Source organism: Convolutriloba macropyga, unplaced genomic scaffold (assembly GCF_964194025.1).
Source record: "Convolutriloba macropyga unplaced genomic scaffold, txConMacr16.3 SCAFFOLD_2738, whole genome shotgun sequence".
Lineage (NCBI taxonomy): Eukaryota > Metazoa > Xenacoelomorpha > Acoela > Convolutidae > Convolutriloba > Convolutriloba macropyga.
The window spans coordinates 6,367-32,088 of NW_027450171.1; the positions used below are offsets into that span (position 1 = coordinate 6,367).

Sequence of the window (25,722 nt, forward strand, 5' to 3'; positions counted from 1 at the left end):
GAGGTGTCACAAACAAAAGTATCCAGATTGATAAGTACAAACCCACCATCATCAAGAAAACCAACTTCTGAGGACAAATTTGACAAATTCGTATTACAGGCACTAAACGAAGTGAGTTACGTGTATACATGTATACGTATATGCGAGTTACATAAGTATATATTTTGCTCAAATTTTACCCAATTTCGCTAAATTTTGTTGAAGTTGTAAACTATAGTGTTATTGGAGTTGCTGAATCGTTTTATCCGACTTTTTTTAGCTAAAATTTTCAAAATTCAGCCCTCTTCAATCAAAAATAGCACCAAATTTATTTCCTGAGCTCATTTTGGTCAATTTTGTGGGAATTAAAGAACTAAAAACTGCTGGCACATTACTATCATTGGTAGCTCGGAAAAAAAAGAGTTTTCTGGAGTTAAAAATTTGTCAATTTTTCGCTGATTTAGATCGATAACTATTCAAAACGCGTCATTTCTATAATATCGAAGTGTTTTTGGTGAACTACCTACCTAACTTATCTTCTGGAAAGGAGAGTTTTAATAGACAATAGCAAGGCTAGCTAAATTTAGTTTCATCGTTAATTAAAACAATCAATTTTTTGGAATTTATTGGGAAGCTGGCTTTTGAATATTTTTGCTTTTGTTGTCTTATGAGTTAATTATCAGGATTTTGTGAGTGACAGATCCCGCTTACGTCCAAACATGGCTCAGTAAACATAAATAGTCGTGCAAACTCTGCTTGAACTTTTGATTTTTGGATGCATTTGCCGTTTTTTGGATAGTTGTTGTACACTTTCTGGATCATAACAGGACTCGACGGCTGCTAATGGCGATACAAATTTAAATCATTCTTTTATTAATCAAGTGAATCGATGCATTCGTGAACTTTTGTTCTTCTTTTCGTCAAATTGTAGTTTGGTATCATTGATGAAAGATCCCATCGAACTTCTGATGAAGCAAAATTTATTCTCTCTATATACTTAATATTTCATTTGAGTGTTTTTTTGCGTTGAAATCTGAGTTTCCATTAAACGGTTTTCTTTCTGATTCTGGTCAAAACTTGTAGTTATTGGCGTCTTTTTCACATTGTCCCCTTTAAAAGAGGATCATTGATGTTCAAATGAGGCCCCTGTGAACAAATAAAATGTTTTCAGTCAATGGCAAATAATTTTAATGGCCTCGGCACTGGGTTTTGAAAATGTTTGCAAAATTAACAGTTCTTTCTGTATTCGATGTTAATTTGTATTTGTCTCACTTGGTCTCACTAATGACAAATCTATTGGTATTCTAAAATTTGTCAATTGACCTTATCAAGCACTATCTAGTTGAAAGCTTATGCTTTGTATGTTTTTAAAACATTTTTGTTTGAAAAAAATTTAGTGTAATTGTGAACTTGTTAAATTTCCTTATAGAAAACTCCAATATCTTAATATTTGAAGTAGAAGTTAATTTGTTTATTTTACATTTCATCTGATGCCGCCTTGGGTTTTTTCTTTGTTTTTAAATAAGGACATCGAGTTTTGCTCGTAGTTGATATTTTTTGTTGTTATTTTATTTTATTAATCGCCTAGATTCGTAATCCCAATATTGGCAGTTTCATCGGCCCTCTATTGATTGTTAATTAAATAGTTTTTATTCGTACAACAATTATTTTTAAAAATATGTGATTTTTTGAAAGCTATCAATCGCTTCCTCATTTAATAGAAAAAGTTACTATTAGGATAGATGGGGTGGGAACATTATTTGCAAACACATATTGCCAATCCTGCTTTTGTATGCTTGGACTTTTCTGAACGCTCCTTTTTGTTGCAAATTTATCGGACTAATTACACTCAGTCACATTACGTTAAAAGAAGCGGAGTTTGTAAAACAACAAATCATTGAACTTAGGTGCGATGATCTCAATTGAACCCCAATTTGTTCTCCTTTTAGGTCAATTTTCACTGTGTTTATCTATACGTTTTAAAATTGAACTTTTAACTTTCTCTAGAAATTTTTTGGAAGCTCGAATACTTCCACTTTGTAAGACACTCTATACAAGTCAAATGGCAAGAAAAGTTTTGAAAACACCAGGCATACATATGAGTTTTGAAAAACTAAGATCAGCATGCTTTAAATTTGAAATATTGAAAAGTGCAATTTTTCCTTACCCATCCCTTTACTTTCAATGACGTATCTATTTTAAATTTATGATGAATCGGTTTTTAAAAGGATTAAAGAGAGGGCTCCAGGATTAAAATGAGCGTTAACAACTGTAGAAGAAAGAAAACAAAGTCACCACATCATAGAACAGATACTCTTATAAAATTAGAAAATTGAGGTCAGAATTCTAGCAAAAAAGACGACATAATTCCCAATCTTTTTATTTTCAATGGTGTGCTAGTAGAAATTTCAGGAGCAAAACTTTAGTTAAGAAAGTATGGATCTATTTTGTTTCGGCGCTCTCAGCTTAGTGAGGATAAATTTTGTTGACCCCCCCCAAGCGCACGTGCTATTTTGTTACATTGTAACGTGCTATATAACAACATATAATTTGTATCTGGGGGTCATAAAAACACTGGGGGGCTGAAATAGAATTGATCCAAAAATATAACTCGTGATTGTTTTGATTCAAAAGGTCACTTTATTGTCTTTACTTGGAGTTCAAATTGTGATAAAAGATAAAGTAAAATAACGTTTTGAAAAGATTCTCATCAAGAAGTTTGACCGTTATTTTGAATTCCGCGGGGGCTTTTTTAATTGCTCTTGAACGCAGTTCATAGCAATTATTGTAAACGTGTATGTCTTTTTTATGCAATTTTTTCGCTTGACAATTTTGCGCTTTTCTTCTAGAACATTCTTTGACTTCTCACCTGACGTTTTCACGCTTTCGTTCATCATTTTTGAGTGATCTGTAGTGCTCCGAAGTAAAGCTTGTTGCTAATATAAAACCGGTTGCAGCATAGTTAACTGTAGTGACTCCTAGCGCAGTGGTTAGTGCGGGTGGGCATGGATCGGACGGTCAGTGGTTCGAATCACGGTGGGCTAGAGGTTTTTGCACCTATAAAAAAAATTAATCTAGACTAAAGACCATTAATTAAATTGCTTCGCCTGTCGTTCAGGAGCAATTCTTCCTACATTTGTCGGTTTATGTTTTTTTTTAAAAAATCATTGATAAAAACTCCATTGACACATGTCACGTTTCCATTTACGGGTTTAGCTTGATAAAAAGCAATGAAAAGGCATTTTAGCATTTACAAAAATGTGCATAGAGCTAACATCAGTGGTTACTCGAAGGGTGCGGTTCGCTTTTAGGGAGCATTGCTCCCTGAATCCCACCCTTTTTCAACATTTTCTAGTGCAGTTTGTTTGATGAAGAAAAAAATAACATGACGAAAAAAATGACAAACAGTGGCTCTACATATGGTATTGGTATGACTATGAGTTAATTAGTTGGTTCTACGGGTGTAAGGTGTCAATTAAATTGTTTTACGCCTAGAGGATGACATATATCATTTTAAAATCAGAATAGCTCTTTTGACAGCCCAAATTTTGTCTTAATAGAATGCACTGAGATGAAATTAAAAACTGTTGTGGGAATTTTTTCTAGCCTTGGCGGTTTTACTGTTTTGAGTTTTATATCTGCCCTCTGAGGCACTGTTTCTAATCATGAAAGAAGCTAATTAGGTGCAGAATCTCTACGGTTGAAGAATAGGATGGTTATCTCGAAATACTTTTGTAATTTTTAGAGTACCTCAGAGGACTGCTACCTTGCAAGATCATGCAGGATAACAGCCTACTTTGCAAGATTGTTTTTGTCTCTGCTTGTTGAACACCATAAAAGTCTGAGTTGTCATACTAAGATGATAAACGGTTCTTAGTAAACATTAAAATATCATTAAAAAATTAATTTGGCAGGAACATGAAAATCGTCAAAACACGTTTAAGGGCTTGAATAACAAATCTAAAATTTTCACATCTTAGTAGTCATATATTGAAAATTTACGTGCACTAAATTTCATTATTTTTTTTCGTAATATAGTCAAGCAGACTAAGAAAAAGGCTTATTTTACGAGAATCTTGCACAATAATTGATATATTCAAAGAATCTTCCGAGGTTTTACCATGATTAAATACAATTACACAATTCTTTTGCAAGATAACCGTCAGTAACATGTCTTTTTTTGTATTTTCATGCTTTCTAAGCCCGTTAATTTTTGCGCAATAAAACTGAAAAGCATTCTAAGGGCGATCTATAACGCAAAAGGTGCAAATGTTACTGTTTTGCATGTATTTATAGCTCGAGAGGACAAAAAACGCGGCGACGAGCAACACACAATGTGCAGCTGTTCACTCTCCTTGCAATCAGTTTGTCCGTTGCTGTTCACAATTGCAATGCAAATACGTGATTCCTTTCTCCACCTCAAGACAGTGCATCAAGTGACGATAAACATTGCAACCCAAAGATTTAAAAAAAACAATAACCACAAAACAAACAACATGACAAATCTCCTTTTTAATTCAGAAATTTAATTAGCACATCAATTGTGATGCTGATCAATCATTCCTTGATTCATTCTTTTTAAAATTAAATTCCTTTGGTTACAAAACTTGTTTGGTTATAAAAATAGAGAAGAGCATATCTCTATCTTGATTGAATCAATAGATAGCTGGAGGCAATGTTACTCAGATCATATTAACATTAAATCAGCGCTGAATCATTGTATTTCTCAGTTTGTGTCTTAATTATGAACAGATTATGACCATGTCACTTTTAACTCTGTTGAGACAAAAATTCAGAGTAAAAAATGTTTTCTGAAATCACTATAAACTGTGAAAAACTGAATTTTTGGTGTGCCGGAAGTATTGGTTTTTGATTGGTCAGCCGTAAAGTTACTACATCTGAGTATGTCTGTCAGTTTCGCTGCTGTCGAATTCCAGATATTAAATGGCTCAGGAAAGAAGTCCGGGCAACTGGTTCATTCATGCGTAATATTTTTTTTGATTCATTCTTCCAAACCACTTTAGTGGGGAGAGGAACCATGTGCTCAAATGGGTTCTTTTTGCTCAGTCAATTTTTGCCGATCGATGTATTCATTGTAGAGGGTTGTGAGTGGTATCATGAGAAAGGCCGTCCACCGCAGAACATATCACTAAAAAGATTCCCTTATGAATTTAGTTTTTTTTTCAACAGAGTTATCCAGCAGGTTTTAGTTTTGCAAAAATCTGTTCACGATTTTTGTTGTTATTAATTGCATTTTCAATATATTTATGCAATTTTAGCCAATGTTGCTTAAAAATTTGTTAAAATTGGTTTAAAAAATGTCGGTAACGGCAGTGCAAAATTTACCTCTACAAAAAAGAGTGTTGATGAACTGTTTAAAGTACAAAAAAATTCGGATTGTAGTCAGTCAATGGTTTCGTTTAAATTATTTTTTCATATTTTTTAATACTTTTTTACAGTTAACTTTAGAAAAAAAACAAATCAATTTAAAGTCTATTAATGAGAGATTATTTTGCTTTTCGAAGGGGTTGCAATTAATCGAAAGCTTCTTGCAGCTTTCTTTTATAAAACACATATTTTTCAAAACAATCATGGGCTTAATTCAGCTTAGCAACAATTTCTCTCTTTTTGGACAAAATTTTGTTTTGAGTCAATAAAGACAGGTAGGTCAAAACGTTTTTCTAATGAACCCTAATGTTGGAAATTAAATTTGGAAAAGAATTTAAATTTATTGCTATTTTACGTTTCAATAAATGTTTTTTCTTCTTAGATGCTTCGAGTCTTCACAAAAAAAATTATTTTTGGACTCAATTATTAAGATTCTTTTTCAAGTCTTGTCATGATATTGGTCAGTCAGATATCGATATCGCAATATTGGAGTTTAAATTCAGACACTATTGAACGTAACGGTTTCTCAGTGAATAAATAAGTTATTGTTTTGGCTGCTTCAACTCCGTCTTCTAACAAAATTAAACAGATTTTTTTTCGTTTTATATGTATTATTTGTATTTGTTTTAGTCGTATGAAAAATACTCGATAAATACAGGTCTTAAAGGCTTCCTTTGGATAAAAAATAAACTTAATTGCTGATTTCAGTCGATATTTAAAGTTTTTCATGACTATGAAATCAAATGTTTTAGAAATTATGTAGAAGTATTTTTCAATTTATTAATTTGCTAATCTTTTTGTCTTTTTGTTAATTAAGGGTAGCATATCGGAGTATTGGTGTTTCAAAAGGGCATGACTGATTATATCTGAGGTTTTGACTGCATTGCTGAGTCGTCTAGTGGCTTCAAAATCGATTTCATGCAAACCTTTAAGTAATTTTATGATTTTTTTTATATTATCTTTTTTGTCTATTGACTGAACAACGACCAGTCACAATTTCACAACTTTTGTTGAAAATAAAAACCTGTTTACTGATTTAAGTTGATAGCTATTGTTTTATTGACTTTGAAACAATTTGCTTTCGAAAAAAAAAATTCTTCTGTTTTTCATTTTTAATGTTTTTTAAAGTACTTTTTACGTAGTCACATTGTTCAGAGGTCACATGTCTCATTTTCAGTTAACAGTTGTAATTAACTATAATTTTTACGGACTAAATTATGGTATTAAAGGCTTTGATGCCGTTTTTTCAGGATATTGGCGGATCCCAATGTCTTCGTATCAAAGTATTAGTGGTCGATAACTTATTTAAGGATTTCAATTTATATCTAATTTAATTGAAATTAGTTGTTGTTAGAAAAAGATAAACGTAAAATCTTTCATTTTTTCCTTTTTGATTTTCTTAATACTTGTTTCCTATTCTAGTAATCCAGAAGTCACATATCTTTTTATTGTTGTTTAAGGAAGTGGCAATTAATAATAGCTTTATTTTTACGGAATAGATAACAGTTTTAACGGCGCCAACACCGTTTTTTTTCAAAATTTGTTTGAATTCCTATTTTTGTTTGAATTTGTCGTTTGTTTTTGTAGACGTCCAATTCATTCTGGATAATGGCGACTCCCAATGTCTTCTTGATTTCAATAGTTAGTTAAAATTATCCTATTTAAAGAATTTAGTCGATATTTAATGGTTTTCATTAATTAACACTTCTTGTCATCAATAACTTATTTTTTTGCTTCTTTTTGTTCTTCTATGTCAACTCGTTACCGATTCTCATTGGGGACTCGATCCGTGTTTTTAGTGATGTAATAATTTTTGGCTTAGAGCGTGGGTTTTGCTGGAATATATTTTGAATTTGTTGGGATATAATTTGTTCTAAAAAATGTATATTGAGTTTTGGATGTAAGTTTTATGTTGTTTTTATTTGATTTTAATGGGGCTCTATTTAACTTACCAATTGATTTGAGTTGGAAACATTTTCTTCCTAAGCCAATTACTTTTGAACAATATTTGTGTTTTTAAAAGTTTTCTTTCTTTTCCTCATTTTGTAGACAATAAAGCCAAAGATGTGGATGAACAGGATGGGAACATCATGTGCGAACGCATGTTGGCATGTTGCCGAGTTTCTTTGTTCATGCATATTGCGTGATGTAAACTATTTTCTCAATCACAAGATTAGGCAGCTTATCTGAATCAGACGAAGTTTGTTACTTAGCTTCAAACAAAAGTTCCGCAAATGTTTTTTCACCCTATGTCCCGGGTCGAGATTTTTGGGTAAATTTTTGTAAGAAATGCGATGAATGCGGTGAATTTTTGTAAGAATTGCAATGATTGCGGTGAATGCGAAGAAAATAAATGTTTCACCACATTTCACCTCATTTCTCACAAAAATTCACCGCGAAATTCACCGCATTTCTAACAAAAATTCACCGCATATGATTTTCAAAGTTTATTCAATCTACTTTAAATTCAAAAGAAATTTTTAGGTTGAACATGACAGTTGGCGCAGTGCACTGAGCAGGTGAAGGTATGCAGGAGGTCAGAGGTTCGAACCCCTGTTGGGACGAGCTTATTTTGTAAGAATACTGAGAACGCGGTGAAAATAATTAATTCACTGCGGTTCACCGCATTCACCGCAAAAAGATGTAAGGAATACGCCGTGAATTTTTTTTTCGCCGCATTTAACCGCATTTCTTCCAAAAATTCAACGCCAAACCTCGACCCGGGATATTAGAGAGGGTATACTATGAACTTTATGAGTATATCCATGAAGCTCCTTAGTGAATTAATTCAGGCTAATATCGCCCAATTTAGGTAAAGTAGAGTCCGAGAGCCATTCATTTTGCGGCACTTGGTTTATCTTTTGAAAAAAAACCCGCTTGTTGGAATTAAGAGTTTAGAAGGAAAATTGGCTCTCTTACAAAGCAAAATGGGTGTTTAGAAGAACTCGACTGTAGCCAGTTTTCTGCTTTTTTATTTGAAAAATTCAAGTTCTGTAAAAACAGCAAATTTTCTCGTTATATCTACGAGAATCAAAAGTATACTGCTAAAATACTTAGTTGGGTGGATGGCATGCAGGTTAGAAAGCATAAAAAAAAGCTAATTTTGCTTTAAAATGAAAACTGATTTTCTTTTGCAGCAACTGCTAATGCTATACGTTTCTTCGATGACTTTGTATACAGTAATTTATAAAAAAATCAGGTCTCCAGAAAACAGAAATTGAATGGGCCAATTATATTTCGAACAATTATTTATCCATTCCTAGAAAGTAACAGACGTTTGTGAAATCTTCTGAACATTTTTAAAATAAATTCTCAAGGAAGTTTTTCTTTGGGATCAAATATAATTTTTCTGAGTTTTGTCACCCAAGCTGCTTTTCATTCATTAATTCTATCAATGAACTTAGTTGAAAAAATATCTATAGTGTTTGTTAAAAGCAATCCAAAAACAGTAAGATTGAGCCGAAATCTAAAACCCCGAAATGGAGCTTAAATTTAATTTGAATTAGACAGTTCTCCATTTCACGTTCCGGTGATAAATTTTCAAAAATTAAACTAATATACTGAAAACGAATCTGATGTTTTGCGAGAAAAAATTATTGGAAAACAGCATAGCTTAGTTTCATTGGAAAACAGCATAGCTTAGTTTCCTCTCAATGAAAAACCAGAGTTGAACTGCGCCTGACAAATGTTTTTCTTGCTATAAATCTCATAATTTTTTATTCAGAAGTCATTATGACCCAAAATTCCAGCAGTTTAATTTAGACTACAACACTCAACGTCTCAAAAAACAAGACCAAATTTGTTTATTCAATTGACTAGGTAATTAAGCCAAAACTAGATGAATATTGTATTAGAAAATCTGAAATAATTATACGCCAACTGCTGGAGCAAAAAGTATTACAATTCAAAATAAAACAAGGAGGCTCGGTAATGTGCGTTTGCACATTAAGTTCCGACCGCGCTCATCTACATTTTTCACTTAATTTTTTACCAAATGAGGAAGAGACAAAAAAAATTTAACAAATCAACATATCGTTCAACGAACTACTAAAAGAACAAAACAATCTACTCTAAAGGGCATATGAGACCTGTGGCTACCATAATATGACTACCAGAAAAGACAGCAAAAAAATCAAATAGTTACAAATATTAATTACGACCAAAGCTCCTTGTCCATTTTTTGAAAACCTCAAATAACAAAATCAAAATGGCATCAGATAAAATTTATACTCAAAAGATTAAACGGCACTTTTTGGAACAAAATATGGGACTTTGCCTCAATGCGACTTGGCAACAAGTCGACTAGAAAAGAGCAAAAGGGGCAAAGTTTATTAAAACTTTGCTTTTTTTCAAAAAGAAAATTAAATTCGAACTGATTAGAAATACTATGCATCAAATGAAATCATTGAGCGAGTCTTTTATACCTCCATAGAGAGCGACTGAGGACTTTCATTATCCAGGATATGTCATACGATTACAAAAAGATCGACGATTACAAAAAGATTGACAAAAACAGGCAAAAACTAAAAGTTTGCACGAAAAATTATGCACGAAAACGATGTCCCCCCAAACAATTAAATATTAAGCTGATCACTAAAAACAAAAAAATCTTCATTTGCATTTTTTGAAGGTAACCATTTTTGTATATTAAAGGACACCAATTAATGTCATATTGTGAAAAGAAAACGAAAACCTACAGAAAGGGGCAAATATGCAAAAATCAGGAAAATTGGTTTTATGAAAACTGGTTATTCCAAGAAGAAAAACAAAACCGTCATGAAGAACAAATAGTATTTCAAATTATAAATGACGTGAATTGTATATAGAGATGCGTAGCTACAATTTAACAGAAAGAAAATTGGCAGATCTCAAAAATCTATCTCTTTTTTTTTATGTTAAAAACAAATATTTTCAAAATTCGTAGCAAACAAAAGCTTTCGACTAAAAGAGTAGAAACTTTAGTTTGTTTTGAAATTACTCGGAAAACTAATTGCGACTGTCATTAATGAGAGTAAATTATGAGACTATAAAATAACATAAAATACAATCTGAACTAATAAGTTTCACGAACAACTCTACGAAACCACAGTTTTGAAGCCATTAAATTTATAAGATATCCGCGAGACAATAACAGCTTCATTTGCGTCTCCTCTGATTATCTTAACTTCTTTTTGTAAAAAAGACTATCACAAAATGACAACAAAAAGAACCACAAAAATTGAAAAGTATCTAAACTTCACAAAATTCTTCTGAAACAAATTGTCTAAGCCCTGAAGACATCATTGAATACGTTTAAACAACAGAAAAAATTTTTTATTCAACAAAACATTAAAAAACTATAAATAATGAGGCTAATTTACGAAAATGCTATGAAATTGTAAAATACGAAAAAAAGCAAACCACAACAAAAAGGGATAATTTGCAGAATACTATTACTCTTTTTAAGAAATTTAGTTCGAATGTCAAAACAACCATTAGTTATTTACCAATATCAGTTATTAGATTCATTGGTTTATCTATAGCTGACCACTGAGACCTTTAGTTACACAATATTTGGCATATGACGACAAAAGATTATCAACAAATAAAAGACAAAAATAAAAAAAAACTACCAATTTCTGCAAGAGAACCGTGTCGCAGCCTTTAAAACCATATGTTATGAAACAAAAAACTTGTTCAGTTTCAAATATTGTAAAACTTTATTCAGTTTGATATTAAAATAATGTTACAATTAATAAAAGAAACAAAAACAACAGCAAAAATGGAAAATGAAACAAAAAACTTGTTCAGTTTCAAATATTGTAAAACTTTATTCAGTTTGATATTAAAATAATGTTACAATTAATAAAAGAAACAAAAACAACAGCAAAAATGGAAAATTTTGAACCAAAACCAGAAATCTTTGTATAAAAACTCGTACTACCAGAGGCAAGAAAACCTTCTGTTAAATCAATCGGCCACAAAATTAGTTTGTATTCTATACGAGGGTAAGGTGATCGGTACTAACTGACAATCAGCAAATTGTTGACTAAAATAATATAAAAAAATTGACAATTCAAAATATCACAGAAATTTCCTTAAAACAAATACATTCAATAACATGAGAGGCATTAGGTAACAACCAAATGGATAGAAAAATTTCACTTGCATCTCTTCAGAAAGAAATTTAGGACTTTGAGTGGTTAAATCTAAAAATCAGACTGCCAAAAGAATAATAATTGAAGGCAAAAGACAAGACTTCAGTTAAATTTTACTAAAACTCTTCCTCAAAGCCATAAAAACCCTTTGGTTCTCAGAAAAACCCTTTGTATCTACATTCAAACTCACATTTACGTAAAATGGATCAGTCATTAACGGAGCTGTGCATTAAAAAATATTGTAAAAAAATTAAGATAAACAAACAAAAGCAAAAAAATTTTGAATAAAGGCAGCATCAAAAATAAAACCAAAAAGTCTCTGATTCTAAGAATCCATGATAATCTCGATCTCTCCCTGATTTTGTCGCGGGCCCAGCAAACCGACAAAGTTTTCCATGTGCTTGCGAATTTGACCAACCGTTGCGTGCAGTTCTTCAAATATTAAAAAAAAACGATGCATTTTGTATTATTATCGAAATAAATCTGCAAAAAACGGTAAAGTTTCAATTCCAGAAGACTTTCATACAGCGCCTAATTAAAACTAACGCATTTTTGAGGTTTCCGAGTCTGTTTAAAAAATTCTAGGTTATTAAGTCTGGCAAACTTTTACAAAGTGGTACAAAAAAGCATATTTTGTGCGATTTTTGATGAAAAAAGTTCGAATTTTGAAAATTTTAGCCAAAAGAAAACTTTAATCAAAAGATTCAGCAACAATATTCTATCTCTTAAAAAATACAGCAACACTCTGCCGTTAAAAGTTTTAACTTAATTTGAATTATATTAGCAAAAATGTGCCAAATTTTAGCAAAAATTACTGAAAATGTGAACAAAAACAGTCGAATGTTCAAAAAATTTTCAACCTCGATAACTCCCTGTAAACAACGAATATCAAAAAAATCTTTTCATTCCCGTATTCTACGCTGTATGTGATTTTCAATGATATCACTCACAATTCTCTACGATGAAAATATCGATCGGCCAAAACTGACTGATCAAAAAAAACCCAGTTGAATATATAGTTCCTCCCTCCCCACCAAAGTGGGAGTCGGAATAATGAATTGAACCGTTCAGTTGTGCTACAATTTCGTCCAAACTATAGTCATGAACTAAGTTAGGTTTCTTAGAAAGACAGTTTAACTTGACAGATTACAAAGACAAGAGCAAATTGATTTCAGTCACAAAATTTATTTAAATGGATCGTTAGTTAATGGTGCTTAGAACCAAAATTCAGATGAAACTGGTTAATGTTTAGAAGAACTACTACAGTGAGATTATCTGATGTGAAATTTTCCCAGCATGTATTGAGTGATTATAATACCACCGGAAATGCGAACAAATTCACAGAAAAGTTTAAATGGATACTATTTATGGTATCCCTTGTGGCTATATTTTAGGAAAATTGCAGATGCAAACCATATTGGGTAAACCTTGCGATACCCACTGTAAATCATGGTGCTACGAATAGTTTTGTTTATTGACTTTCTTGCACTGATAAGGGGTATTTATACAGCTGATTTTTGAGCCTTCTTTCATCCCCAAAATCAAATCATCTTGATCTAATAATCAGATATCTCTCCTGTAAATTTCTGAATTCTACTGTAATAAATCAATTTTGTTATTTTCTAATGTTGAGAAAGTAGTTTTTCTACCCTATGATCCTGCGCCAGTAGTCATTGGGGCAAGCAAGAAAGAGAAGAACAATCACAAGGTGCAGAAGGATTCATATGAGAAGGAAAATGCAGATTTCAAGGTGAAACGAAACAATGTGTGATGCCATCTGGCACTGACTCTTGATGCAACAACCCTCAAGCTATGCTGATGAGACACGACTGTATGGGAGATGACGGCTGCGGAGATGAATTGAATGATTGGAGGCTTTTGAAAAAGATATTTCGAAGTGTTTAGACGCCAGCTATGGTGACTTTGGTGGCACAACTTGATCGACTGCAGCTCGAGGGTTCTGAGGGTTTGGCCAGCTTCCTCATCAGAGAACAGGAGTCGCTCACAAATTGATAAGAAGCAGGCGAGGCAGTCTCAGAGACCCTCTTCAACGCTGGTCACTCAATGTTCTACCAATGAGGTATGAAAATTTTGTTAAACAGGAAAGCTTCAAACAGGCAACGAAATTCATAGAGCTGAGGAAAATATTGCACAATTTTCATGAGAGTACAGCTCAGAGACACAAGGGACATAGTGGGTTAATGGCTCTGGCAGTGAAGCGTCGCTTCAGGAAGGGGTCAAAAGAGGGAACTGATTTGTTTGCGGGATCCCCGGACACTTTGCCAAGGACAGCAGGAAGGACGAGACAGCATAAGATGGTGGCCAACATGAATCAGTGTCAAATTGTCTAAAATTGGCTACACCAGACGGAGAAAACTGGGCAACTCTTACCTATTGGAAGACAGCAGGCATGCTAGTTAATGTTGGTTGTAAGATCACTTAAAGACAAATATGGACGCGTTCCTGGACATTGTGCCCATCAATCAGTGGTCAGAAATCCCAACAGAGAGGCTTCCAGGGTGTTGGGCAGGGGCTGTATGAGGATCAGTATACCACTAAACAAAGGGGAATTCTAATGCGAACTTGAGAATATTTTGTTTGTGCCGGACTATCCCTCAAACCTCCTATCAGTCTCAAGATGCATGGAGTGGGTGCATAGCTTCAATTTCTAGAAACAAAAAAAGCTGCATGGAACTCCAGAAGAGAACTCTTGTAAAACTAACACTAGAATAATACTTTGTTTTACATCACCTGAGTTTTAGATGAGTTCCAACAGCGTGAAATTTAACAGTTCAAGGAAATGACAAAGACGATTGGGTCATTTGAGTAACGCAGATGTGGTCATGAATGCACCAGATACAGTGGGGAAATCGATGATGTTTGCAATGTGTGCAAATTGGCCAAGATCACAAAGACTTTAGTGCCATGAGTGGCAGAGAACCAAGCAGAAGAGAAGCTGGAGAGGGCGTTCACAGACGTGATGGGATCTTTCAGAGTAGAGTCACTTTCAAGGTTCCAGTTCTGCATCGTGTTTGCAGACCATTATACAACATTGTTATTTGTGAACTTGCGTAAGGCAAAGAGTGAAGCACTGTCCAGCCGGAAGAAGTTTGTTCTCCGTTTGGGGACGGCCATGAAGCTGAGGCATGACGATGCGCAGGTTTTTTTCAAGAGCTGTCGAGGATGACTGCTTTGACGCATGCATTTTACAGGAGAAGTCCATACCAGAGACAACACAACAGAACGAGTTAGCTGAGAGGTGCAGCAGGGTACTGCTGGGATGGCAAGATGGTTGCTCAATTATTCAAGACTTCCCAACATGATGTTGGGAGCAGCGATTCATCACGCAACAAGGACTAAAAATTGGCTGTGAAAAGTGCCCCGCAGAGCTGACGTGACGTATAAAACCCAACCTCTCAATTGGTATGTTATCTATTTTTGGCTGGACAGTCATCATGAGCAAGAGGAACAGAGACTTCAGCAAACTGGAACTCAAGCCACTTGACCAAAATTTTGACGGGTTAGAAAAAAGAAGACAACGGATACCTGTTGTACGTACCAGATCATCAAGGAATGCCAAGTGGACTTACTGTTTGACAAAACAGACGCCCGTCCTACTAGATGAGGGCGTAACTGCAACTGGGGATCTGCCATCAAAATGATGGTCATCAAGTCAATGACAACAAAAAGAAACAGTGCACATACAGCAAAGAGAAAGGAATGGCTTGACGCAGAGAGGTTGAACACTCATGAAAAGGCACTAAGACCCAATAGATGCCTTGGATGTTAAAGAAGCAACACCAGATGACGATTCTACTGCACCAAGGGGGAGTCTCAGAGACTCGGAGTTACTTTTAAACAGTGACTCAGAGGACTTCACGCAACCATAGACAGTTGGCTTCGCTGAAGAGGCACTGGAGCAAGCGAACACGACATTGTCTAGACGAAGGACACGAGCAAAGGATGCTCCAGAGTTTATTGGAGAATTGAGGACTCATTTTGATGTGACTGAGGGTGACTATGTGGAACCCAAAACTGTCCACGAAACAGAGCAAATTGACAATTAGGACCATTGTAACCGGATAATGAAGGACAATGTCAGGGCACTCCAAGACAACCAGAATTGGAACCTAGTGAGACCAACCACAAACATGGACGTCATACCTGGCAAACGGGTCTACAAGGTGAAATTGGGACCCAGTGCTGAAATTGACAATTCCAAAGGACGCTAAAGGCAAAAACCTTCAAAGAACTAAAACTGGACTACTTCGGTACTTTTGCGCCTAACTGTAAGACAGAGACATACAGGACTCTACTTCAACTATCGGCGATGCAGGGCCAAGTGATGCACCCGCTTGATGTCAAGACATCCTAACTCACTAATAGAGAAAAAATTGTATCTGGAACAGCCACAGGAGTTTGTAAAACAAAGATTAGATGGAGGTAAAATAGCATCGCGACTGAATAATTCAATTTATGGTTTGAAAGAGGCTGCTCACAACTCGTATAGGGAATGGCAGACTTCCTACTGAGACTGGGGCTCCCCGAAAACAGAACCGATCATTGCTTGTTTGCGAGAGCAGAGACAGAGGGTCAAACAATCATCTTGTAATTGATTGACGACATCATAGTAGAATCATGAATCATGACAGGAATCTCCGATATAAAGAAGGCAGTCAAAGTAACCTTTCATATGAAAGACAAAGGGACGTTACACTAGATTCTGCCTCTAAGAACAAGACAAGGAGAGGGCAAAGTCACAGCCTACCAAGAACGCTACACAGAGACAATGCTTGAGCCGTTTCAAACGGATCAATGCAAAACCTTCAAGAACTCCAGCTGATTCGTAATTGAAATTTCTGACAGCACAAAGCGGAGACAAAGAAGTAGAGCAAAGTATCTACAGAAGCTTGATTGGATCATTTTTGTATCTGGCCCAATAGGCGAAGCGAGACATCAAGTTTACAGACATTGTGTCCAGACATATGAATTTACTTACCAACCAACACTGGCTATGCGGAAAAATTTTTTGCGACATCTTCAAGGTTCAAAAGTTTTAAATTTACTTAAACAAAAGAAGCTGGTTAAGATTTAGTGGGAGAAAACTTTGCAGACTGGTCTGATGCTGTGAACAACATAAATTTAATGACGAACTATTAGTTCAAGCCCAACGGAAGGGGCGCAGCACTCAGCTGGGGTGTCAGAACGCAGGCCACAAATGCTCTTTTTTCATCAAAAGCAGATTATCAGGGCATGTCAGTAGAAGTTCAAGAAGCATTGTATCTGAAATAACTTCTGGAGTTCATTGGCATTCAATAGAAACACCCGATAGCAGTTGGAGAGGAAATCCAGAGTTGTATCAGATTGTGTCAAAACCCAGTCATGCAGAAGAGGAACGAACACATTGATTCAAATTTAACTTCATTCGGGACAAGATTGAAGATGGGACTATTTCCGTTCATCATGATCCTGCCGACAAAATGGCAGCCAACGTATTCATGAAATCCTTGCCCGTATCGAATGTTGAACCATTCAGAACTGTTTTGATGTGAACAGACTCTACCCATTCAGCTCAAATCTGAATGGGGTTGTTGAAGTTTTGGTCAAACTGTAGTCTTGAACTTAGTTAAAATTATTAGAAAGTTGAACTTTGCAGATTACCAAGAAAAGAGCAAATTTTTGTTAGTTGCAATATTTTTATGAATGGATTGTTATTAATGGTGCTTAGAATCAATATTCAGTTTAAACTGGTTAATCTTGATCTCTCTTGAGTGAGATTAATTGATGTAAAATCTTCCGTGCACGTATTGAATGACTATGATACCACCAGGAATGAGAACAAATTTGTAGAAATATGTAAATGCATACTATTTGTGGCATCCCCTGCGACTGATTTCCAGGAAAACTGCGGATGCAAACCATATTGGTAATTCTTGCGATACCCATTGTAAATCATGGTGCTACAAATAGTTTTGTATCTTGATTTTCTTGCGCTGACAATGGGTTTTTATGCAGCTGATATTTGAGCCTTTCTTCATCCTAAATATCAATCTACTATTTTTTTAATCTTATAATCAGATCTCTCCTGTAAATCTCTAAATGCTTCTGTAAAATATCATTTTTGTTATTCTCTCTTTCTGAAAATTTAATTTTTCTACTTGGTTAAAAACGCTTTTTATGCCGCTTGCAAAATTCCATAATCCCACAATTTGAATGGTTGCAGTTGTGTTAAATAGCATAAAGACCCCAAATAGAGAGGATGATTGAGAGAGAAAGAAAGCAAGAACAAATTAAAAACAATTGCTCGGTTCAAAATTTAATTGACCTTACTAAGTCAGTTAATTATCTTATTAATGAATCTATGATTTTATCAGTTTCAGCGATCTTCAACACATTAGCAGCAACAAAAATGGATTGATCTTCAACACATTAGCAGCAAAAAAATGGATGGCTGGAAAAAATTTTTGAAAAAAAAATTGCCTTAGTGTTTGTTTAATTTATATTTCCTCTTTATTTTCTTTTTCAACCTAAGGAGACTGACACTAAGGGCTTGATCTGAAATTATGATAACTTCTTTCTTAAAATAAGAGATGGGCCGTTGATAACATGTGATTGGATGTTATCAGTCGGAAGTTATGTTTCCACTAAAAACGAGTCACTGAAACTTCGTTCAGAGAACCTGCCAATTTGTGGAACATGTTAGACCATATTAATGAAGTTTTTACGCATATTTTTCAGCTGCTATGATCTTGATCACTGCGTAAATTGAATATAAAATCGTCTAAAATTACTCCAATTTCGATTCCTGCTGATATCATTTTTTGTTCTATCGTGGTTATGTGTTTAAATTAATAAATATAAGCCAGCAAATGATACAACGTTAATTGTCATTCATATGGTCAGCCAGTTTTTGGGGTCGTAATCAGTAAAATCAAACCCTTTTTTAAATAAAAGCATGTTGAATAGAATGAAAAACAGTTTTGTTCAGCTCGCTGCAAGAATTTCACTTATTCCACATTTTTCATTTCTGAGAATGCGGTGAAATCTAAAGAGTAGCTTTATGAAACCATAATTTTTGACCTGCGCGACTATTTTAAAACCAGAAACGTCAATGCAATTTTTTTTCTGATGTTGCTGGCGTTGAGCGTTTTCAGGTTGTTTTCAAACGGGACAGGTGTTTTACACAAATGCGATTTTTTAATGTTTTATTTGTTTGTAGAAATGAAAACGGTTATAACATCTGCAGTATCTACGCAACCTTTGTGTCTGTTCACGGATCCGTTTTTTATTGCATGGAGATTACCATTGAATGTTAACACAAATACATCTGGCCTGACAACACAACAAATATTACCATAGCTTACCTGATTTTTATAAACGAAACGATAATACAATAAACTAACCAACTTACCACAGTGATATTAATAAATACCAAGACAATCTCTGCCAGAGTATATACATATTCTGAGTCGATTTTCCATAATGAGGAATCGGATTGGAGCTTTAATTTTATATCTTCTCGGGTTCCTGTACGTGACTCACAAGTTTGCGGAGGTGAGTTAAAAATTCAATATTGAAACTATCAATTTTTTGCTGTAACAATTATCACAAAAAACTTTAAACTTTGATGTTAGTGTTTAATAGCCGCCTCAGATTTTCAACCGGCTAATTTAGCGCTCAAAATGATTTTTTTAAAACTGACAGAATTTGAATTGTATTGGGGCGCTGTCTTTTTTTAAAGATCTGTTCAAACATTTTCGTGATTTTTGAAATCAAATTGGAGTAGTGATTTTGGTCATGCCGAAACAGGAAGTGGAGCGAAAAAGCGAGTGGTTTTGCGGCGTGAACTTTTTTTTACTCTCATTTTAAAGTAGAGTGAGAAAACAGCGTTGGAACAAAATATGGCTTTCTCGCAAGTGGTTTTTTTTTCAAATGAGGCAATTTCACTTTGATTTTTACTGTTTTATCGAATTTTTGATCAAATTTTTTTTGTAAATTATTTTCCGAATCCAATCATAGTTCATGCTAAGTCTTGTTTTTGTTCGAACGAACTTTCTCTTTACCGCTAGTAGTTTTTTGTTCAAATTTTGACATTGATTTTCAGTTTTTTGTCAATTTTTTGGATATGATTTTTTTGAAAATTGTTTTCCCAATTCACCCATGGTCCGTTCTTGGGCTAGTTTTTGTTTAGTCAATGAAAAATTTTTGGTTTTTGCGACAGAACTTGTCCGGCTATATTTTTTCATTTCGTCAAATAAAACTTTTCTCGCTTTACCTTAGTTCACAGCTCTCTCAAAAGTTTTCGTGAAATCTTTTTGATTCTCTTGGCTAGTTTCACTTTACTATCATTCTGCTAAAAATATGTTTGTAGATAGCAGTTGCTCAGCAAAGCAATTCAAAATGAACAGAGTCAGTATCAAAAAACGAAATTAGGATTAGATACGGGATAAAAACATAAGTCCAATTTTAAATGTCCGTTACTCAAATTTTATTCTTATTTATACCATCTCTAAAATTTATTGGTATTGATACTAGCCCCTGTGTTGTCTGACTACGCTCTGAAGGGAGTATGTTCAGCACCAAAATGACATCCACATAGTTCGCACATAAAATTGTTTGTGTACTAAAAATAATTTTTTTTATTAGTTTCATCTCTTCTTTCATATATATATATATATATATATATATATATATATAAACATATATAAACATATTTGTATATCTATATCTATCTATCTATCTATCTATTTATCTATCTATCTATCTATCTATCTATCTATCTATCTATCTATCTATCTATCTATCTATCTATCTATCTATCTATCTATCTATCTATCTATCTATCTATCTATCTGTCTATCTATCTATCTCTCTCTCTCTCTCTCTCTCTCTCTATATATATATATATATATATATATATATATATATATAAAGCGTTTTTTTGAATCTCGTCTTTTAAACGGAGTAACCGAGGTTTAAATGTTCGTGAACATTTGGCTAATTTCAAATGTTTTTGTTCATGATTGCAGTCTTACTGCTCAATTTTTTGTCAATTTTGACCCACAAATTTGTTCAAATCGTTAACAATAGTATTTTTGGTTTTATTATATTCTAAATTGTTTGATTCAAAATTTAAGTAAAAATTTTGGTTCAATTTTTTAAAGTTATTTTTAAGTTAGCTCAATTTTAAATTTTTCTTCAAAAATGGCCGGAAATAGGGTACTTTAGTCCATTTTGTTTAAATGTACCTAATTTACATACTGGAGAAACTGTTGAAACAATCTTCATTAACTCCAAAGAGAGCTAGCTTTACTTGGGTTTCTATATAGAGTGTTGTGGAATAAAAATTTTTCCTATTTTTTGCTAATTTAACTCGATAATTATCGAATACGCATATTTTTTATCTATTGACATTTTTGTCAGATTATTGATTAAAAAAATAAATTATTCGGAACAAATTTCAACGGATGCAAGGCTAGTTTTGGTCTAATCGCTATCTTTTACTTTCAAAAAGAAATTTTCGAACTGTAATCAGTCGCTGTCTTTTTTAAAAACGTTTTAGCTTTTGTAGCTTTTTTACGTTAATTACATAACGCAACAAATCAAATTGAGGACTACTAATAACAGGTCCAATTGCTATTTTGAGGAGTTTCAAGGCAACCTATATAGTTTGTTTAGTCGAAAGCTTATTGTCATTTTCACTTTTAAAAAATGTTTTCAAAGTATACAATGGATTGTTGAGCTTTTTTCGCCTTTTTTATGGTCCACTTGTAGCTTAAAGTCAGCACAGACAGGTCGCATCGTCTTTTTAAGGGAAGTTCACAAGGGAAGTTCACAATGGAATATAAACCCGCGTACAGCTAATGGCTGTGGAGAGATATTTTATCTTACAGTGAAGTGCAGCGATACACCACTCTCAAAACTCTCAAATGCCGCTAGTTAGACAGTAATAAAGGGGGGGGGGGAATTAGCAAGCTCTCTTATTTCAATTTCTCGCTTATTTCAATTCCGTTTTGTCTAAACTGTACTTTTAATTTGCACACTAAATTTACCACGAGAGTTGTTTACCATTAGACAGAAATTAAAGAAATATTACTTGAAATATTACGATCTTTCTATAATTCTTCTTAAATGGATCTTAAGTAATATATGAATGAAAATATTCGATGAACAAAATTTTTCAGCTAATCGAAGCAGGTTTGTGAGAAAGAGTAATTTCCTTTAATATCTGATTCTAAATACACTATATGTGTTGTAATGTGAAAGCCATTTTGATTTGTAATCAACCTACAGGGCTATCTTTTCAAATACAGGCAGCTCCCTCCCAGCCTGCATGTACTCCGGCAGCTAATGACCCTGCTGACTCCGTGGACACAGCAAACCCCTATGCCAATGATCAGGATGGTTGTGCCTGTGTGGACCCCACAGACACTAGCACCTGTTACTGTCTCGTTGGATATGCTTCAAATGGCGCAAATGGATGCACTGGTTAGTTGCAGCTCAGTAATCATAATCTCAATCATTTTTTTTGCAGACGCGCTTGATCCCCGTATCTTTTAATGAGGCATAGGATATTAGGCGAAAGCTCGATTAGGCGAATACGTTTTTTGTAGCCATTAGGCAAAAATTTTGAACTACAGTTTTGTGGACCTTAGGCGATTGCCAATAAAAACTTTTAAGCGCAAATTCAAAATCCACTCAATGCTGTAAAGTAATCAAGAGACCCTAACAAATGTCTCTACTTGATAATAGCATACAACAATGGTCATATATTTTTTAAATATTATTCATTTGTAGCACTTCATTTTATGCAAGTTCAGCAGTTATGGTAACATTTTATTCATTTTTTTTACTTCCCACAAATCTAAGCTATTTAAAATAAGGAAATGATCGCTTGTATCATGTTTTCTACTTTTTCCTCCGCATTGTTTTTCCAAACTTTTTTTACCGGAATATTACGTATGGGCAATAACAATTTTCAAAAATGATGGTTCAAATATGCTTTATTTACTCATTTTCATTCAAGGACATTTTTTAGGAACACTTGAGTACTTTATAGCGTCAGTTGGATTTGAAGTAACATCCTTAAGTGTTTTATTTGCTGCTTGCCTAATGTCCACAAAACTTCAGTTGAAATTTTTCGCCTAATGGATACAAAAATGAGTTTGTCTAATCAAGTTTTCGCCTAATAACCCATCCCCCTCTCTTAATATAGCATCTTTTAGAAGTAAATTTGGATTAATATATTTATGATTCAAACTAAAGCACCTGTTGAGATTTTGCTCTAGAATAATGGAAGATTTGCGATGAATAGGGGTGAAAATGTTTTTTTTTTACCAGAGTGCCCGCGTCTTTTAGCGGTGAATGCGGTCAAAGCTGTGAATTTTTGTAATATTAGCAATGTTTGGCGGTAAAATTTCAATGGTGAAAAAATTGCAACTCTTACAACCCTTCTACCCATGTACCAAAATTCTTACAATTTTTAGCATTGACTCCTCGATCCGGAATTCAGATTTCACAAATCACGAATTTTCTGTAAAATTACTCAGCGGGCTGGAGACCCATAAAAATAGAACTATGATGAACTATGATTTGAATTAGACTTTCTAATTGTACTGGATGTTCCTGAAAAAAGTAGGCATAGATTAAAATATAATAGGATCAAAAAGGTCTAAGAAAATATTTTTTATGTCGCTCTGATTCAAATTGTTACAGTTTTCGAAGGTTATTCGCACATATTTGCAGAAGAAAATTGAGACGTCAACACTTTTGTCAAACGGTTTCTAAATAGTTTGAACAATTTCTTGCAGCTTCGACATGTCGTCAGTTTCTTTGTCCAGTATATTTATAAACATTAAGCAAACTATTCATTGGAAAGTTGTATCCAAACGCAGTAAAATTCAGTTTCAGTTTTTTGGACTGATCTGCTTCTAATTTTATTATCCAAACAAAAACGAAAATCAAGCAGGTTTGTAGATTAGTGAACATTATTGAAGTATACTTTTAATTTTAAGCTGCAGAAGCAAAAACATTACTGAAGAATTGTCAAAAGTGAGTATTTCACTAAATGATTATAAATTTGATTGATGAGTACTAGAACCTTGACAAAAGTGACCTTTTGGTAGTTCAGGACAGATCTGGAGAAAAATGCGTCCAGAGTTAACCAGATGCACAGTTACAAATTTATCTTAAATTCTTCGTTCATTTTTTTTAAGAAAGCCATATAGAGAACACCCGGACTTGCTTCTCAGAGCCTTTTATTGCTGAATAGGCATATATCAAAATCAAAACCCTAATTCAGTTCTGAAACATTGTATATCAGGTGTATTTCAATTTTTTTAATGCGTAGTTTATCCTCATTATGATTTAACTTTATCCTGTATAGTCTGCAAAAGTACTCATGGTCCACATTTAAGACTGAGCAGCATACTGGAACACTTTTGCTGCTTTTAAGTGGTAATTACTGTAGAAGTTAACACGTCCCTTACAATTAAGCTAGTTTGTATGTACTACCACAAAGCTCTCTTAGCTCGTTTGTTACGTCTTGCTACGCAAAATAAATGTTACAAGTACCCACGCGAAAGTTCAAATCTCAATTACAACAAACCTTGCAGGCTATTTTTTTAAATTTACTATTTTTTAAATCTTTATAGCGTAATTTATGCATGTGCAAGTAAAAATTAAAATCATCAATCTTTTTTATTAGAATTAGTTGAAATTGTATAACAACACGTGATTTGTATATAGGGTCATAAAGCACGGGGGGATTTGGGCGTGTGGCAATGGATCCAAAATGCTCTCTGCTTTTTCTTGACTCTAAAAACTTACTAAAAAGGCTTTGTGAAACCTTTAACTATACGAATATTTTCTCGCCATGTTTTACAAAATTAGACAAGAAGAAAATTGTTTTAGCAACGCCTCTCACTGTAACTGATGCTGGAAAGTGTGACCCGAGTGCTGACACTGGATCGGGGGATGATAGAACTTGTATATGTGTGGACTTGGTGGGTGAACCAGGCACTGCGTACCTCGATCCATCCACTTGCTACTGCAAAAGTGGATACACTACTACCACAGGCAGCACCCGATTATGCACACGTAAGTATTCAAATATATTCTAATTTTAGAAGAAAACAGAAATTGATTGACAGCAGAGAAGGAATTCGAACTGATTATGTATGAGTTATAAAAGATGAAATTATTGTTTTTTGTTTTGCAACAACTATTTTTAGCCTGTTTGATTTTATACAGAATTTATGTTTCAAAAAAGTATATCCATGATAATCATGGTTCACAATCTGTCAATTGTCATACTCTAAATGTTTCTTTTTTATGGCCAAGATTGGTATATAAAATTGAAATAACTGAATTAACTGAAGCAATTATGCATAACAAATAAAGAGTCGCTCTGTCAGCTTGAAATGTTGATTGTTTCAGTAATCAGTTGTCTTTGTTTTCTCTATAGATAGTTAAATTGCCTTGTTTCTCTTTTCGACGTATCCCTGGTTTGTATTATGTATGAACAGAATATACCAATTTGGCTGTAGAGTGATTCAGGAAGCGCTGGGTGAGAGACAGGTATAATGACACAAAAATTCCTAGCACTGTTATTTCGATTTTTTTGGTTGTATGGGAAATGTTGGTATTAAAAATTGAATAATTTTAAATGGTCTACCTACTTTTTCTAATGGTTTCCTTTATGCGTGTATCTTTTTTGCCAATTAAAGCATGTAGTTTCCTTGGACTTGGAGAGTTTGCAAGGAATTAAATGTGATTTTCAATTCTCCTGTTAAGTTTTTGTGTAACATTTTTCATATATGAATCTAAATTGTACGCATTTGTTGCTCTAAGGTACTCTGCTATATTATCATATCATTTTATGCACCACTTTGGAAATGCACTACAAATTTTGTCCGAAGCATTTTAATTCGTGGTACAATTTTTGCTGTGTCCTTCAAAATTTAAGTTCTGGCGGAGTCTTTGGGACCTTGAAAACGCAACTCAAGTATCTCAAAACTGTTAGCAAGCAATTTTGTAATCCCAAATAATCTTTTTTAAAAACTTGGAAACCAACGAATTTTCGATGCTCCTGCAAATTCATCATCATCATCATCATCATCCCTGCAACTGTCTGGGCAAAATCTGACAAGATTTTGATGTAGATCTTTCCAAATTTTTTGTAAGTGTTTTCGAGGGTGTTCTTACAACAAAATGTAAC

The 25,722-nt window shown here is 33.8% G+C and overlaps 1 protein-coding gene across 1 annotated transcript; it reads left to right on the plus strand.

The window, feature by feature from the left end:
- Positions 1 to 18,800: 18,800 nt before the first annotated feature.
- On the plus strand, positions 18,801 to 24,636 carry LOC142355679 (uncharacterized). Its single transcript, XM_075407765.1, has 3 exons — positions 18,801 to 19,058; positions 21,818 to 21,992; positions 24,417 to 24,636. Exons 1-3 carry the CDS (start codon positions 18,987 to 18,989, stop codon positions 24,623 to 24,625), a joined length of 456 nt encoding a protein of 151 aa, XP_075263880.1. The 5' UTR covers positions 18,801 to 18,986; the 3' UTR covers positions 24,626 to 24,636.
- Positions 24,637 to 25,722: the final 1,086 nt, after the last annotated feature.

Excerpts from the sequence above, each read along its gene's own strand:
- LOC142355679 (XM_075407765.1), top strand. The coding sequence starts at position 18,987 with ATGAGGAATCGGATTGGAGCTTTAATTTTATATCTTCTCGGGTTCCTG. Across the intron at positions 19,059-21,817 it reads TGACTCACAAGTTTGCGGAG|GCAGCTCCCTCCCAGCCTGC; the intron begins GTGAGTTAAAAA and ends TTTCAAATACAG. Across the intron at positions 21,993-24,416 it reads TGGCGCAAATGGATGCACTG|CAACGCCTCTCACTGTAACT; the intron begins GTTAGTTGCAGC and ends AAATTGTTTTAG.